At 48.3% G+C, this 18,198-nt stretch overlaps 1 protein-coding gene across 1 annotated transcript in view; it reads right to left on the reverse strand.

Annotated features, from left to right (window-relative positions):
- Nucleotides 1–18,198, reverse strand: part of PCNX2 (pecanex 2) — a 328,170-nt gene that overhangs the window by 279,771 nt on the left and 30,201 nt on the right. Inside the window, exons 6-7 of the mRNA XM_054980165.1 lie at nt 8,009–8,138; nt 7,713–7,858 (exon numbers count right to left, since the gene is read on the reverse strand). Of these exons, the coding sequence (XP_054836140.1) occupies nt 7,713–7,858; nt 8,009–8,138 (276 nt within the window). The remainder of the gene's footprint in view (nt 1–7,712; nt 7,859–8,008; nt 8,139–18,198) is intronic.

An 18,198-nucleotide genomic window follows, 5' to 3' on the forward strand; every position in this document is an offset into this window, starting at 1 on the left:
TTGAATTGGGACTTTATGTTCGCATCAATGGAAAAGATGGACTTAGGTAAAGAATTTATAGAAGCAGTAAGAATAATATATAAGGAACAAAGAGCGACAATATGTGTCAATGATGACCTAGCAGAGAAGTTTGAAATAAGGAAAGGTACAAGACAAGGATGTCCACTATCACCATTGTTATTTGTTATGGTCTTAGAAATATTACTAAGGCAGATTAGAGAAGATGACAACATAAAAGGAATAAAAATAAAGGGATCTTCATATAAGTTGAGAGCTTTTGCAGATGATGTGATGTTTATAGCAGAAGATCCACTACAAACTTTGCCAAGACTACTGAATAAAATTAAGGAATTTGGAGATTTGGCAGACTTTTTTATAAATAAAAAGAAGTCAAAAATAATAACCAAGAATACGACCAAGAAGAAGCAACAGGAACTGAGTGAATTAACAAATTGTGAAGTGGTACACAAGACTAAATATTTGGGAATAGAACTGACAGCTAAAAATATTGATCTATTCAAGAATAATTATGAAAAGCTCTGGACACAAATTGAAAGAGATATGATAAAATGTAACAAATTACAGTTATCGTGGTTTGGTCGGATTGCCACAGTTAAAATGAATGTGTTGCCTAGAATTATGTTCCTAATGCAAACAATACCAATTATAAAAGACAAAAAACAATTTGAAAAATGGCAGAAGAAAATATCGGAATTTGTGTGGGCAGGGAAGAAACCAAGAGTAAAGATGAAAGTACTTTGTGATGCTAAGGAAAGAGGTGGAATGCAATTACCTGATCTTCGACTTTACCATGAGGCGATATGTCTAGTCTAGTTAAAAGAATGGGTGTCTTTAGCCAATCATAAATTGTTAACTTTGGAAGGCTATAACAAACTTTTTGGATGGCATGCGTATATGTGGTACGATGAATACAAAATGGATGCAATGTTTCAGCACCACTATCTGAGAAGAAATTTATTGTTGACTTGGCTAAAATATAAAAAAATTATAGATCAGAAGAAACCACTGTGGATTATACCAGTGGAGGTGATCAACCCAAACCTAGAATATAAAGGAAAAGAATGGCTTACCCTCAAGGACTTAACAGAAGTAGTAGATAAGGAGGTAAAACTCAAACCAAATGAGGAGTTGCTATTTAAATATGGTTGGTTACAATATAGACAAATTAAAGACCTATTTGATACAGATCAAAGGAAGATAGGTTTTAGAATTAAGAATTCAGATTTTGAGGAAAACAGGGTTAACATACCTGTAACTTATGTTCATCGAGTTCTTCTGTGCTGACACACATGGGGGACTGCGCAGGCGCAGGCCAGCTGCCGGAGAATTTTCTAGAGCTTCCATGGCTCCGAAGGGGCCGTTTGTCACGCGCCTCAGCGACCGTTTTCCCGCCCAAACGGTCACGTGATCCTCCAGCGACCAACGGCCCCTTCCCTCAGTTCTCCCTTGCCGCCGCTTGACCAACACACTTCAGCCATAACACCTTAAAAACACCAATTTCTGTTACAGCCATCACAGTATTGTGCATTGGAGTTCACAGCGGGGTAGGAGGGAGGGTTGTGTGTCAGCACAGAAAAACTCGATGAACATAAGTTACAGGTATGTTAACCCTGTTTTCATCTTCGTTCTTCTGTGCCTCCACACATGGGAGTGTACCAAGCTTCACACAATAAGGAAGGCGGGGGTGAAGTCCAACACAATTTTATTGAACAAACAAGAACAATAAATAGATATGCATATATACATCTATGTAAAAAAAACTGTGTAAGGACACATAAATACTCAATATTTACATATATACACCCCAAGGTACATATATACTCTCTTTCACTCAAGGGTACCCAGAAGGTACACCAAGAAAAGTCATCCCAAAACTCCCTCAGGAAAAAAGGGAGTGTAAGACAGCCCTGGCCACAGATACATCTTGCTCCGCATTGACATCAACGGCGTAATGCCTGACAAAGGTGTCTGCAGAGGACCATGTGGCGGCTTTACAAATGTTAACCAGGGGCACCCCCCTGAGGAGTGCCGAAGAGGATGCTTGGGACCGCGTGGAGTGGGCTCTGACATGAAGCGGGCAAGCCACCCCTGCCAGGGAATAGGCCTTGCTAATGGCCGCCACAATCCACCTAGACAGGGTCTGTGAGGAAGCCCTGTTACCCTTGTCCTTGGCCCCAAAACATACAAACAGGTGAGGACAGGTGCGGAATTCCTTTGTCCTATCCAGGTAATAGGCTAGGGCCCTCTTCAAGTCTAGGGAATGAAGGGCCTTTTCCCCCTTAGAGGAAGGTTGAGGAAAGAATGCAGGCAGTGAGATATCCTGCGAGAGGTGGAAGGCGGACACCACCTTGGGCAGGAACCCGAGGCAGGGACGCAGGACCACCTTGTTGGGATGAAACACAAGAAAGGGAGGGTCAGACCGCAGCGCGGACAGCTCACTGACCCTTCTGGCCGATGTGACGGCCACCAAAAACACCACCTTATAGGATAGCATATCCAAGGGGCAGGTAGCCATTGGTTCAAATGGAGGCAACATGAGACGTGAGAGCACCAAGGACAGTGACCACTGAGGCACTGGCGCCGACACAGGTGGGTAAAGATTGTACATGCCCTTTAGGAACTGGCGGGATTGTGGGTGAGAAAACACCGTAGCACCCTCAACTCGGGTGTGAGCAGCTGATATCGCTGCCAGGTGGACCTTGAGGGAGGAAACCTTCAAGCCCAGGCCACGCAAGTGGCACAAATACTCGAACACAACCCCCAAGGGACTGCTGTCAGGCACCACTCCTCTGGCAAGTGCCCAGAGCTCAAACCTGCGCCACTTGGCCGCATAAGCACGCCTAGTGGATGGCCGACGAGCATTCAGGAGGACCCTCTGTACCTCGTCAGTAAAGCCTATCGGGGAGGAACGATCCGCCAAGCCGTTAGGTGCAGCTTCCCGGGATCGTGGTGGACTAGGCTCCCGTTTAGGAGAAGGTCTTGCCGAGGGGGCAGACTCACATACGTCCGTTGGGACATCTGCAGGAGCTTCGGGAACCAAACCTGCCGTGGCCAGAAGGGGGCCACCAGGATGCAGTCCGTCCCGTCCTCCTCTATCTTGCACAGGACCCTGGGAATCAAGGGGAATGGAGGAAACATGTAGTGCAAGCCCTGCGTCCACGTAAACTGGAAGGCATCCCCAATAGAGAGGGGGTCGCTCCCCGCCCTGGAACAGAACGTGTGGGCCTTGGTGGTCGCCGCAGTGGCGAACACGTCTATCACTGGATGACCCCACATCTGGAAGATCGGCCCAACGCACTCTACGTTCAGTTCCCACTCGTGGTCCAGTAAAGGGACCCTGCTGAGGGCATCTGCCCGGGCATTGTCTGACCCAGTCAGAATAAAGCACGAAGCACAAAAAAGCACAGAGCAACGAAGCTCACGTTCTCTCCAAGCGGCGGCAAGAAGAGAACTGAGGGAAGGGGCCGTTGGTCGCTGGAGGATCACGTGACCGTTTGGGCGGGAAAACGGTCGCTGAGGCGCGCGACAAACGGCCCCTTCGGAGCCATGGAAGCTCTAGAAAATTCTCCGGCGGCTGGCCTGCGCCTGCGCAGTCCCCCATGTGTGGAGGCACAGAAGAACGAAGATGAACTTTTGTTAGGAGATAGTAATAAAGCAATTTCTAAAATGTATAAATTGTTATTGAAATGGTTCACAGAAGATGAAACAGTCAAAGTACAAATGGTAAAGTGGGCAATAAACTGTAACAATGAAATAATGATGGAAGCATGGGAACAATTGTGGAAAAATACGTTAAAAATATCAACATGTACCAGTATTAGAGAGAATGGCTATAAAATGTTATATAGATGGTATTTAACACCGAAAAAATTAGCCATAGCTAATAAGCAGCTATCTAATAAGTGTTGGAAATGTAAGGAGCATGAAGGTTCTCTGTTTCATATGTGGTGGACTTGCCGTAAGGCTAGAGACTTTTGGGCTAAAATATGTGCTGAGATGTCTTTGATACTCCAGTATAATGTTGTTAAAAATCCAGAAATGCTGTTATTATCTTTGCACTTAGAAGATGTTAATAGAAATGACAAGATATTGCTATATTATATGATAACAGCAGCAAGAATATTATATGCTCAATACTGGAAGAAAGAAGAAATACCTGAAATTGAAGAACGGACAAACAAATTGTTGTACATGGCTGAAATGGACAAACTAACAAGAAACTTGACGGATCAAGAACCAAAAACATTTTTGGAAGATTAGAAAAAGCTGAAAAAATATATGGAAAAGAAATGCGATGTTAAGGGACAATTATGGTCTTTTGAAGGGTTTTAATGATACTAAGTAAGATAAGATATAATTAAGATCTTTATTAATAACAAGATAAGAACAACTATAATATAGAAATAATGTGATATTAATAGCGGGGGGTTCAAGTGCTGTTGGAAGTCAACATTGAAAAGGGAGAGGGGAGGGGGTGGGGAAATATACTTGTGGGAATTGAAATGGATTGTATTTGTGTTTTAATCTGACTAATTTATTAATTAAAAAATAAAAGTGCATTCATTGCAAAGGCTGTTGACAGGGCTATTTTCTTGGTTCCATCCTTCAGCTCTTTGAAAACATTGCTGCTCACTGCAGTCAGGTCTGAATACTCAAGAGAATGAATCTCTAGTAGAGGTAGGCATGGACCAGGAAAACCCCATGGACTGCCAGCCCATGGTCCATCGATTTTCATAGACCATGGACCGCAAACTTTTCACAAACCAACCCAGTTTGCAGACCGGTTTGTTAGTCTGTGGTCTGTCACTTCCGGCAGCCCTGGCTCCGCCCCCTTCATACCCAGAGAGTCCAAACTCGCAGAGAATCTTCAGCAGCCTCTCCTTCAGCCACCCTCCAAGTTTCGTCAAGATTGTATTTCAGATGTCCGAGTTACAGACCCCAGAATTGGCCACACCAGGAAACTTCCAATAGATACTAGAGTCGCAAATGCCAATTGACTGGCATTGGCTAGCAGCACCAAAAAGTTGCAATGAGGAAAAATCAAACAGAAAAAGAGCCCACTCACTCACCACTCAGACACCATCTTAGCCATTGCCTAGGGAATTAATTCTTGCTCCTTGATCGCACAGAGAAGAATGGGAGGTCTCTGGTTGGCATGCAGAGCTGCCTATCAAGATTTAGAGGAATAAGATTGGCTGCAGAACAATGTTGTAATCCGCCCTGAGCCGGTTTACAGGGAGGGCAGACTATAAATTTAATAAATAATAATAATAATAACAACTGTGCTTATATACTGCTCTTCTAGGCAGAATAGGGCCAATCAGAACTGTGAACAAGGTCAGTATTATCATCATCTCTTCAGTACTGTTGTGGGGCTGAGGCTGAGAGGAATGGCTTACCCAGAGCCACCTACTGAGCTCATGGTAATGATGGGATTTGAACCAGCAGAGTGCTGATTTGCAGCCCAGCCACTTAACCACTATGTTACAGTAGTTCTCTCCCCCCCCTCTCTCTTTTTTGGCGTCCTTGCCTGACAGGACCAGACCCTGGACCTTCTCCCTTTCACTAGCCCATTGAAAGGCCCGGGAGGACGCTGAGGCTAGGGAGTTTGGCATCTCTGAACTGAACTGGGACCTGGGGTTCTGGAACCCCAAAGCCTGCCAAATCCATTTGCTCAACAACAAGGCATTACCAAATCAAAAAACTGTTGTTGTCTTCCCACTAGGCTGTAAAAGAAACTCAACCAGGATGGTATGGTCATTTCCCAGCCTGTGTGGCTCCACTAGGCTACATTATCACAAAAACATGTCATCTCTATCTCCCCTATCTGCCCCTCGTTCCAGGACAGTGACTATAGTTGCTTTCAATTAATTAATCCCATCCTTGTTATTTGCTTCTGGCTTCCAATTTGCTTCTGGACACAATTCAAGATGATGGCAGTGATCTCTAAAGTCCTATATGGCTTGGGACCATACTGCCATATGAACATACCTTACCATTATGGTCATCTTCAAAGGCCCTGCACTTTGGGTACCCTCACCAACTGAGGATAAACCAGTGGCAATTCAAAAATGGGCTGCCTTGGTCATCACACCAAAATTTTGGAATTCCCCCCTCCCCAGGGAGATTCATCTGCCCCTCTTCTGTCATTGCTTTCCACTAGTGGGTGAAAGTTTTTTTGGTTTTGTTTGGCTTTCCCTGCTTGATCCTCCTTCCTATTTGTTTTAATCGCTGTTTTACATTTATATATTTTAAAGATGATTTTAACTACCTTTTTACTGTTCTTCGCCTTGAAGGCTCTAACTGGGCAGAAAGGCAGGATACAAATATTTTAAATAAATAAAATGAATGTCACATTTTCAAAGTGATACAAGAAAAATGGAAAGAAGTGTCCGGGGTCTGAGCCCCAGCCCCCAGACTTGACAAGAGGGAACAGCAGGGGACAAAAGGGTGGCAGCAACCCCATCCCCCAGGCCGGCAACCAGGGCCAGAACCTACCTACTCCAGGGGGAAGCGGCAAAAGGCCAGAACCTCAGAGGGGTGGAGGGGGCAAGGAGAGACCAGCCAGTCCCACCTTCCAGGGGGAAGAGAGGGGGCTAAGCAGGCCAGAGGGAAAGGGCCACAGCAGGGGGAATGCGGGTCCAGCAGCAGCAGCAGCCCAAGCAGAGCCCTTACCTGGCAGGGAGAGGAAGCAGCCACTACAGCCCAGAGCCACACCATGGCTAGAAGACAGCAGCCTGGCTCAGGAGTTGCTAGAAGCCAAGCCTCTCCAGGGGGGGCTGCCACAGGCATTCTGGGGGAGGAGATGGGTAGCCCCGCCCAGCATCAATGAGCAGGCAGCCCAGAAGCTGGCTAAGGCAGCTCCTTGTGAGCAAGGCCAGGCAAGCTCAGTAGCTCAGAGGCTGGCTGGGGCAGCTCCTCGCAAGCAAGGCCAGGCAAGCTCAGTAGCTCAGAGGCTGGCTGGGGCAGCTCCTCGTGAGCAAGGCCAGGCAAGCCCAATAGCATGGAGGCTGGCTGGGGCAGCTCCTCGTGAGCAAGGCCAGGCAAGCTCAATAGCACAGAGGCTGGCTGGGGCAGCTCCTCGTGAGCAAGGCCAAGGAGCCCTCAGCTGGGGATGGCTCGCACTCAACCCCACCCTGCCAGCAAGGCAAAGGAGCTCAGAAGGGATTAGTGGTTGGAGGGAAACACCTGGAGGAACGCACAGCTGGGCCCGGTCAGGAGCGGGAACAAGCCTGGAAGGAGGGCGGGGTGGAGAGAGGAAACCCTATAAAGGGTGGCTGGGAAGAGCTCTGGGGTGGTGGGGTTGAGAAGGAGCGATGGAGCAGAGTTGGAGTAAAGCAGCGCGAGAGCCAAGGCGAGAAGGAGAGTGGAAGACTGGAGGGGAGTTCTGGAAGGAGGAGAGGATGGAGGACACGGGGTAACGAGACCAGGTTGAGCAGGCCAGCGAGTGGACTGAGAGGGAGTCAGGGTGATGTATACCGCCCCTCCTTCCACAGAGCGGGGTCCTGCAGACTCCCTGGCTCCCCTGTGACGTCAGGAGCCGTCTGCCCAGCGCCCCGCCCAGCAGCCGCCGCGGCAAGCCCTGACAAGAAACCTCAAGATTAACATCATAAGCATTTTTAAGCTGAACTTTTTTAATTCATAGAAACCTTTCCTTCCCCCTAGTAGTTAACTTCTCCATACAAACATACCATTTTCATCTATGAAGACATGCATTGCATCCACTGACAACTCATCTTGCACAGAAGCCTCAGGCCCACTTATGACTTGCAAGACAGAACTATCTTGCTGTGAAGTAACCCGGTAGATGATCTGCCTTTGTCTGGTGCCCTGGTACCTGGACAACAAAAGGTTTCAAAATTAACATAAGGAATAGAATTTTCCCTCTTCCTCCTCAAGAAAATAAAGACAGGCTAAATAAAGGATTTATTCTTCAAATGGCACACATCATCACAGGCTACAGAAATGTGAATGAAACAGTTCTTACTGAGAAGTAATCTTGGTAAGCTCAGCAAAGTCTTGATTCTGCACTTCTGAACTGTCCTGCTTAGAAGAAGTATGTGGACAGTTTTGTTCGAACTCCAGAGTTGCTTCCTTTTTCTCTGCTGTGCAGCCCTCTAAAAGATACACAAAGGAAGAAATGTGAATTTTGTACAAGTCTATGGAATCCTATATCAAATTCTAAAGTTGGCCACACCACTCAGATTATAAAATTTGCTATACAGGGCCAACATGGGAAGGGATAGATATTTCTATACACCTAGGGGAACCCCAGGTACAAGCTATCAGTCGATAAGCTATCAAAAAAACAGGAAACTACTAACATTTTGTGGGGATTTTAAATTTAAAGAGAGTTACATTTATTTTAAAAATTATACACTGAAACACTTTTTCATAATTTCTATTATCACATGTTTCTGCCTCTTTTTTGCTCCTCATTCCAATCCTTAGTCCCTCCTCACACTTTAGGTTGTCCATTTCTTCTACACCCTCCCATTTTCCTGCAGCACTGCCCTCCTACAGTCATGATTAGACATGGGCATGAACCAAAAACATTTAACGAATCAGCAGTTTGTGGTTCGGTGCCAACAACGATCCCGAGGTCATGAACCGCAATGAACATTTTCCATTGCCGAACTGGTTCGTGGTTTGTGGGGCTCAGAACGGCCCCCATTGCACTTAGAGAGCCCATATTCCCGGGGAGTGTTTTGTAGGCTCTCCTACAGCCATCACCCAAGTTTGGACAAGATTGCAAAAGGGATCTTGGAGTTATACCCTCTCTAATCCAAGGACCCCAGGAAACTCCCACTCGATACAATTAGAGCCACCAGTTGATGTTGGCCCAGTGTACAGAAGGTGGGTGTTGATGGCAGCCGCAGGGCCTGGTGGGCACAGGGAGGTGGCAACGAGCCACTTCCCCTCAGGGGGCGGGGGATCTGGCCACTCACCAGCAGCACCCCCATATGCCTGCCTGCCAGGCCAAAGAGGAGCGTGCTGGTATTCCCAGCAAGTGTAGGAATGGTGGGTATTGCCGGCGGGCCTGGCAGGCATGGGGAGGAAGTGATGAGCTGCCTCCCCTCAGGGGGCAGGGGCTCTGGCTGCTTGCCGGCGGCACCCCCCATGTACCCACCCACCAGGCCAAAGAGGAGCACACTCGTATTCCCAGCAAGGGCAGGAACGCTGGGTATTGCCGGCCGCCAGGCCTGGTGGGCACGGGGAGGTGGCAACGAGCCACCTCCCCTCAGGGAGCAGGTGGTCTGGCTTCTTGCCGGCAGAACTCCCCATGTGCCCGCCCGCCAGGCCAAAGAGGAGCACGCTGGTATTCCTGGCGTGGGAAGGAGAGGACATATCATTTGGACGGGGGCCTGATCCCCCAGCAACCGCGGGTCCTCACCCGAGGACTGTCGGCAGCAGCCGACATTACCCACCTTCCTGCCTTGCCAGAAAGAATGGGAGGGAGAGAACATGTCATCATGATGAGGGGGTGGAGGAAGATCCCTCAGCAAATGTGGGTCCTCACCCGAGGGTCCCACTGAGGAACAGTGCGGCAGCAGCCGACAGTACCCACCTTCCTGCCCTGCCAGAAAGGATGGGAGGGAGAGGACCTGTCATGTGGGGGGTAAGTGGGAAGATCCCCATGCAACTGCCAGGCCAAAGGGAAACGTGCTGGTATTCCCGGCACAGGCCTGAAGGAGGGTGATGACGGTGGCCACTGGGCATGGTGGGCATGGGGAGGTGGCGACAAGCCACCTCCCTTTTAGGGGGCAGGGGGTCTGGCCACTTGCCAGCGGCACCCCGCATGTGCCCACCCACCAGGCCAAAGAGGAGCGTGCTGGTATTCCCAGCGTGGGAGGGAGAGGACATGTCATTTGTATGGGGGCCTGATCCCCCAACAACCGCGGGTCCTCACCTGAGGGTCTCACTGAGGAACAGTGCGGCACCAGCCAACAGTACCCACCTTCCTGCCTTGCCAGAAAGGATGGGAGGGAGAGAACATTTCATGTGGAGGGTAAGTGGGAAGATCCCCCTGCAACTGCCTGGCCTCACAGGAGCGTGTGTTTATTCCTGGTCAGGGCCGGAGGACGGGTGATATCCCCTCTCTTTCTATTTCAATCTCTATCTGTTTCTACATACAGTTCTCCAACCATATACCGTTCTCTGTTAACATACATTCTCTAATATATGTACATACATTCTAGTATATTTTTCATTATACTTATACATTCTATAATATTTGTCTCTTTCTCTGTTTTTGAGTTTCAATCCTTTTCTCCATGGATGTGGCGTGTTCTGTTTGATTTTATATCTCCTTGATGCATTCGCATTCTATTTCTACTTCTAGAACGGTTGATATCTGTGTACTCCTTTCTATCTGTTTTTCCCTCTCACTGTCTATTTGCTACTTTCTATCTCTCTCTGTTTCTTCCTATGTGTTTCCACCACTATCTATCTGAATCTATATCTTTCTATGTATATTTGGAGGGGGAGTGGAATGATCCCCCAGCAGCTGCAGGTCCTCACCCGAGGGTCCCATTGTGGAGTAATACGGCGGCAGCCAACAGTACCCACCTTCCTGCCTTGATGTAAAGGACAGGAGACGCAGGACACATTCCAACCCAGATGAAAAGGGTCCTGTCAGTCCCGTTGACAGGGGAGCCACCACACTATTTGCTACTTTCTATCTCTCTCTGTTTCTTCCTATGTGTTTCCACCACTATCTATCTGAATCTATATCTTTCTATGTATATTTGGAGGGGGAGTGGAATGATCCCCCAGCAGCTGCAGGTCCTCACCCGAGGGTCCCACTGTGGAGTAATACGGCGGCAGCCAACAGTACCCACCTTCCTGCCTTGATGTAAAGGACAGGAGACGCAGGACACATTCCAACCCAGATGAAAAGGGTCCTGTCAGTCCCGTTGACAGGGGAGCCACCACACTGTGCAACCAACTGTATCCGTACATGATACAATAGCCTGTGTGATCACAACACAGCTGTGTAACCAAGGAGGGAACAGTAACAGGATATTCCCTCGTGAAGCAGTGGCTGACATGACCCGCTGTCCTACCTTTGCGGAAAGTAGGAGATGGGAAGGACAGGAGACATTGCTTGGACGGGTCAGAGTGGTTCCTGAGAGGGGGAGACAGAAACGGGACAGCAGCAGCAGCAGGTGACATTGGCCACCTTCCTGCCTTTGTGGGAAGGACATGAGTCGAGGGACCCATTCCCCCCTGCTCAGAGTGCTCAGCGTTTGCAATGGATAGGGGCACCATGCGGCTTAACTACATGTGCAATAGTTCCTGAGCTGTTGCGCAAGTGCCCAAAGGAGGCTGCCTCCACAATCACCCACTTTCCTGCCTTTGCAGAAGGGAGGTGTCATGATGATCTGGCTGTGCCAGAAAGGCCTATCAAGGTCTCAGAAGCCTGTTAGCAGTGGGACTGGACCTGGCTAAACCTGACCCAAACGTGCCAGCCCTCATTCGAGATACCCACAGGACTCAACGGGTAAGGCTACGTGGCGACAGCATGGAGAACCAAGGGGCGAAATATTTTAGTAGCCTACGGAAGCCCATGCGCTCCACGATGGATAGGGACAAGCCATGTAGGGCAATCGTCTCTGCCAAGACGTGAAGGCCCGCCTCCTGAGCCATCAGCCTCAAGATTCTAAATGGTGCTGTCCCAGACCCCGAGGAGACAACCTCCGTGAGTGCAGCTTGCCGGAGTGCTCTGCTCCCACCAGTGTCACCCTCAGGGCAAAGTGACCCTCCCCCTGACCCACGCTCAGAAGAGCTAGTCACCCCCTTTCTCCCCCCCAATGGATGTTTCACTGGGTGAGGAGGGAGACAGGCTCAGGTGGTGCTTCTTCAGGTGCCGAGTCAGGGCCGTCAAAGACAGGTGCTTCGGGTTTTTGCCCCTATGCACCAGGACATCACAGGCACAGCACCGCACCACATGGGGGTCATTAGGAAGTGGGAGTACTCTCTGCTGCCCCCGAGCCACACCCAGTACTGTTTGACACGAGGAAACCAGGAGGACTGCCATCGAACTTCACCCCACAACCACTCTTGGCACCCAACACAACAGGAAGACTCATTGTGCCACTAAACTAGAATTAAGGAGGACAGGAAAGGAGATGACTCTGTGTGCCCTCTGCCATGGTGCCCACTGAGCTTGGCCCCAGGGCCTGGCAGCAGCCCTGGCACCAGAGGGAGGAAGGGACTAGAGCCCTAGCCCACCACTCCCAGAGGCCTGACCAGATCAGGCACTAATAATACTGTGTGAGCCCTCAGCTGAGGTGCCCACTGAGCCTGGCCCCAGGGCCTGGCAGCAGCCCTGGCACCACAGGGAGGGAGGGACTAGAGCCCTAGCCCACCACTCCCAGAGGCCTGATCAGATCAGGCACTAGTAATAATACTGTGAGCCCTCACCACTCCCGATCAGGCACTGATAAATAATAATCAATGTGAGCCCTCAGCCAAGGTGACCACTGAGCTTGGCCCCAGAACCAGGCAGCAGCCCTAGCACCAGAGGGAGGGAGGGACTAGAACCCTAGCCCACCACTCCCACAGACCTGACCAGATCAGGCACTAATAATACTGTGTGAGCCCTCAGCTGAGGTACCCGCTGAGCTTGGCCCCAGGGCCTGGCAGCAGCACTGGAACCAGAGGCTTGGGCTACAGCCGTAGCCCAGCACACCAAGATGCCTGGACAGAACAGGCACAGAGACTAATAATAATAGTAATAATAAGAATAATGAAAATGACAATGATTGTGATAATCATCATCATCATCATCTGGTGAGCCCTCAGCCGAGGTGCCCACTGAGCTTGGCCTCAGGGCCTGGCAGCAGCCCTGGCACCAGATGGAGGGAGGGACTAGAGCCCTAGCCCACCACTCCCAGAGGCCTGATCAGATCAGGCACTAGTAATAATACTGTGAGCCCTCAGCCCGGGTGCCCACGGTTCGGGAAGCCAGACAGTCAGGCGCCATCAATCAATTCCCCTGGAAACGGAGCCGGGGGGATGCCTGAACTCTGTCTGCACTCCTTCTGTCGCCCTGGAAACCCGAATGGAAGCCCAGCTTACCTTGATGGGCAGGTCTTCCTTCCAAACATGGAGCTGCAAAGTGGTTACAAGTTGGGACAAGATACCCGAGGGGGGAGCTTGGCCCCAGGGCCTGGCAGCAGCCCTGGCACCAGAGGGAGGGAGGGACTAGAGCCCTAGCCCACCACTCCCAGAGGCCTGACCCAATCAGACACTAGTAATAATACTGTGAGCCCTCAGCCCAGGTGCCCACTGAGCTTGGCCCCAGGGCCTGGCAGCAGCCCTGGCACCAGAGGGAGGGAGGGACTAGAGCCCTAGCCCACCACTCCCAGAGGCCTGACCCAATCAGGCACTAGTAATAATACTGTGAGCCCTCAGCCCAGGTGCCCACTGAGCTTGGCCCCAGGGCCTGGCAGCAGCCCTGGCTCCAGAGGAGATAGATGCCTATCCCAAAAATCCCAGCTCAATTATACTCTCTCTGTCTCTCCCCAAAGGCTAGCAAGTAGCAAGCAAGAGCTCCGTCCCACTCCACTGCTCGCTGAATGTGAAACCAGAACTGGGAGCGCAGTGCTTTTTATAAGCTGAGGTCCCATAGAGCAACGCAGGAGGTCTGTGTTTGGCTGATGGAGCTGCCTATCAGGGTTTGCGGGGATGAGATTGGAGTGCCCATGGCTACAGAACACCCTCTCCCCCCTCGGGTATCTTGTCCCAACTTGTAACCACTTTGCAGCTCCATGTTTGGAAGGAAGACCTGCCCATCAAGGTAAGCTGGGCTTCCATTCGGGTTTCCAGGGCGACAGAAGGAGTGCAGACAGAGTTCAGGCATCCCCCCGGCTCCGTTTCCAGGGGAATTGATTGATGGCGCCTGACTGTCTGGCTTCCCGAACCGTGGCCAAACGCACCGAACCAGACTTCTTCCGAACGCTGGTTCGTTGGCCATGAACAATTATGAACTGCCGGGTCGCGATTGCCTATTTCGTGGATTTTTGATGTTCATAATGTGGTTCGTGCCCATCTCTAGTCATGATCATATACATCTTCCCTTCCTACCATCCTTCCTATTTCTCTTCCAATATTCCCTTTAATTTCTAATCACCCCTCTTACTACTTAACCAAACATCTCCTCTCAGATTCCAAATACTAAAATCTCTAAGATTCTACTGCCCAAAGTCCCCAGATGATTGTACCTGCTATATAAAGGAAGAGCTGTAGGATTTGGGAGGTAGGTATATGCACACAAATAAGTTATCCATTCTGTCTTCTTCCCAAGAGTGGAAGGAGCATGGTTCAAGAGTTTGTGCTTCCTAGTCCTCTACACGTCTAGTACATTGTAGGGTTGTATTCCATGCAAAATCTCAATTGACATAAAGGATTTATGCCAGCAGATAGGGAGTGGGATGTTTTCACCTCCCCCTTCCCAATGTCTCCTGAAAGCCTGTTTCTGGAACATGGGGGATCTCCAGAGCAAGCAAAAGAGGAGAATTGGAGGTCTGTTGCACACAAGGAAGATAACAGCGACAATGACCCCTTGGATGCAACCCAGTTTTCTACATTTCCATTGGCCAAGTGATGTGTGCCTCACCTCTGGGAAGAGAGAGAAAATGTGGCACAGTGGTTAGGTTACTGGAGACCAGTATTGAAATCTTCAATCAGTCATGAAATTCAGTAGGTAACCTTGGGTCACCTACTATAAAACCTACCTCACAAAGTTGTTGTGAAGGTAAAACAGAGGGAGAGGAGAATCATGAGCTTCTTGGGGAAGCACAGTATAGAAAGATTGGTTTAATATACCTTTTTAGTTTGGATATAATGGATATGCAAAGGAATAGGAAGCACAAAGTATTGGAGGTTCTTGCTTTCTTTGTGTTTGTATCACTTCTGTAGTCCAATCTCTTCTCATTTATTTTACAGCACTATTATCCCACCTTTGTCTATAAAGAACTTAAGGTAGGTTACATTAAAACTGCAACAAACACAATAAAATTATAAACAAACACTGACAACCCCTCTAGCCACCATCCATAAAACCCATCAGCTGCAATGTCCCCCCATTTCTGAGAAGATGGAAATTTGTCATTCTCAGATTATCTTTACTAGAGATCAGCACAAAATGGGGGGGGGGGGGACAAGAGTTTCATGTTTCGTCACATTCCATGAATCATGAAACACAAACTTCCACGAAATTGTCCCATCTCATGATATGATTTGTTAGTTTCGTGATTCGTCAGAACCCGGGGCACTTCAACGGCCCCCTTCATACCCAAAGATGTTAAACTCACAGAGACACTTCAGCAGGCTCTCTTCCACCCACCCTCCCAGTTTGGCCAAGATTGTAAAATGTTGACCAGAACTCACAAAGCTGGGCCCCAGAGCCAGGCAGTGGTGGCCTTGGGCTTGGGCTTGGGAGAAGGGCCCCAAAACCACCACATAGACACCTGACCAGGTGGGAGAGGTGCACAAAATAAAACCAAAGGAAACAACAAGAGTGTGAGCCCTCAAAAGAGCAGAGAAAGAATTAAGAAGAAACAAAGACAAGAAAAGAAAAAATAAGAGAGGCCTCAGTCAAGCTAGGTCCCAGAGCCAGGCAAAGGCCTGAGAATACGGTGGGGTGAGGTGGAAGAAAAAAGGCATCCTCACCCAAAGACCTTCCCAGCAAGAACAAGTGAGGAAAATAAGAAAGAGGCTTTTCAGTCTCTTTTGAAGCAGCAGCAAGTCCAGCCAAAAGCTCCCAACTCTATTCTCTCTCACTCCAAATCCCAGCAACAGATCCTCCCTCTCTCTCTGTCTACTGGCATGAGGCAGAGAGAGAGGCCTTATATAACAAATGTTCACATAGAGCAGAACAGGAGGTCTGTGGTTGGCAGACATACCTGCCTAACAGGGTTTGGAGGGATGAGATTGGTGTTCCCATGGCAACAGAAGGCCCATCTCCTTAGTTGCTTAGGGGATTAACCCCCCTGCTCCTCGCTGTATAGGGCAGAATGAAAGCTCTCCAGTTGGCAAGGAGAGCTGCCTATCAAGGTTATGTGGGCTAAGATTGGGTTTCCAGTGGCAACAAAAGGTCTGCAAACATTCTGGGCCGATGTTGCCTAGGGAATCAATGGATCAGTGCCAGCCTGTCTGGCATTATGAATCATTCACGAATCGGGCCAAAAAGTCATGAATTTCATGAAACCCGCGGCCCCACAAAACACGTTTTGCGAAACACGAATCAGCCTGACTTGTCATGAAATTTGATTCGTATTTCAATTCGTGCCTATGTCTAATATCTACTCCTGGACCTCAACAAATTGTATCTATTGATATGGATTAGCCATTTCTTCCAAGGCCATACAACTGTGTCTCTTCTTTGTTATGTCCCTCTCCAAGGTTTTTCTATTCTAAGCCTCCAGTCTCCCTTTGTGGTATGTCTAGCTATAGGGCTGGGCTAGCTTTGTTTCTGTTCCTGTCTATAGGGTGGTATTTTCAAAAGGCCCAACTCAACCAGGCAGAGCTGTTACGACAGCGGACAGGTGGTCCTGGAGAGATGTATGTCCCAAGTAATGAAGACCTTTATAGGTAATAACTAGTACCTTGCACTGAATCCAGAAACTAAGATAACCAGTGAAACAACTCTATACTAGTTTAATGTGCTCATTTCACTAAATCTAGATATTAAATTAGCAGCTGCCTTTTGTTCCAGTGGAAGTTCCAAATTGTCTTCAAGGGTAGTTCGATGTAGCAGTCTTCTCAGCAGCTCTGTCTGCTCACAGCAGGATGTCTCTCAATCCTGTGAAAGTTGTGCTAACTAATATCTGGAAAGCCAGATGGCTGTCATAATGGTAGCAAGTCCAAGTTGAAAGGAGGAGAGGGTGTAGTTTGAAAGAATACTTCCATGAAGAAAAAATATTTTGGTACCTTTCCAGGTACTGAGGCTTGCAGTAAATTCTAAATCAACCATGTGTAACCTAAGGATATACTTCTTCCATTCATCTTTACATTTAATATTGAATTTATATAGTTATATATTTATTTGGCCACTGTGTGAAACAGGATGCTAGACTAGACAGACCACTTGTCTGATCCAGCTGGGCTCTCCTTATAATGTCCCTAAGATTATAAATATTGATATATGTGTAGGTGGTATTCTGAAGGCTCATAGAAAAAGTAGGAAGCAGATTAACATACTTAATAGATGAACATCTTTAAAGCACTAGTAAGAAATGCTAGTAGCTGCTACCAGCCCAGAGCAAGCAGTGGGACTAGATCTCATGGTTCCAGAGGAAGTAGATAACTTGGCCTTTTACGTTGTCCCTGGAAGCTAACCCAAGATGCTAATTTATATGATGCTGCTACAGAAGCTGTACAAGGGAGCAGACCATTTCAGTTTTGTCAGAATTTGGCCAGTCACTTCTTTGTGTAACCCTTTCAGTTTTACATGCATATTACATGCAACAGCATTTGGTACTCCATAATTTTCCTTAGGAAAATTGTGACTGCAGCTCAGTTACTTTCCAGAACTTGGCAAAGCATGCATATGACACCTATTCTGCAGTCACTCCACTGGTTATCAGTCAGTGGGTTCAGTTCAAAGCATTGGTTATCACCTGCAAAGCCCTTAATAGCCTTGGACCAACGTACCTGCAGAACTATCTATACCCTACCACACCACCTTTGTTCATTTGAGCAAAGCCTTCTGAAGCCTGCAAATGGCTGCCCACACACATGCATTCTCTGTTGTGACTCTGACCCTGTGGAACGGTCTACCTGAAGTGATCAGGAAGGCTCCCACACTTCTATCATTTCAATGTGCAAAACAGAAACGTTCAGGAGGGCATTTCTGAATGGAACTAGAAATGTAGCATAATGGAACAGTTCAGGAGGGTGCTTTTATAAGGGAGCAGAATTGTAGTCTATGACAATGTTTGTTGCATCTATCTTCTTGCTTTTACTGCACTGTCTTCTATCTTTGCAATCCACTTTCTGCATTGTAATGGTATGGTATGCCTTAGAGAGGTTTTTATTTCCATTATTTTCTAATTCTGTAATCCTAGTCCTGATGCATTGTTGATGTCTTATACTGCCTGTCTGAATGGGTTTTTATATTTTGTAATCTGCCTTAAGTCTCAGCAAGAAAGGCAGGCTATAAATGGAAAG

The sequence above is a fragment of the Eublepharis macularius genome, chromosome 1, assembly GCF_028583425.1.
Source record: "Eublepharis macularius isolate TG4126 chromosome 1, MPM_Emac_v1.0, whole genome shotgun sequence".
Classification (NCBI taxonomy): domain Eukaryota; kingdom Metazoa; phylum Chordata; class Lepidosauria; order Squamata; family Eublepharidae; genus Eublepharis; species Eublepharis macularius.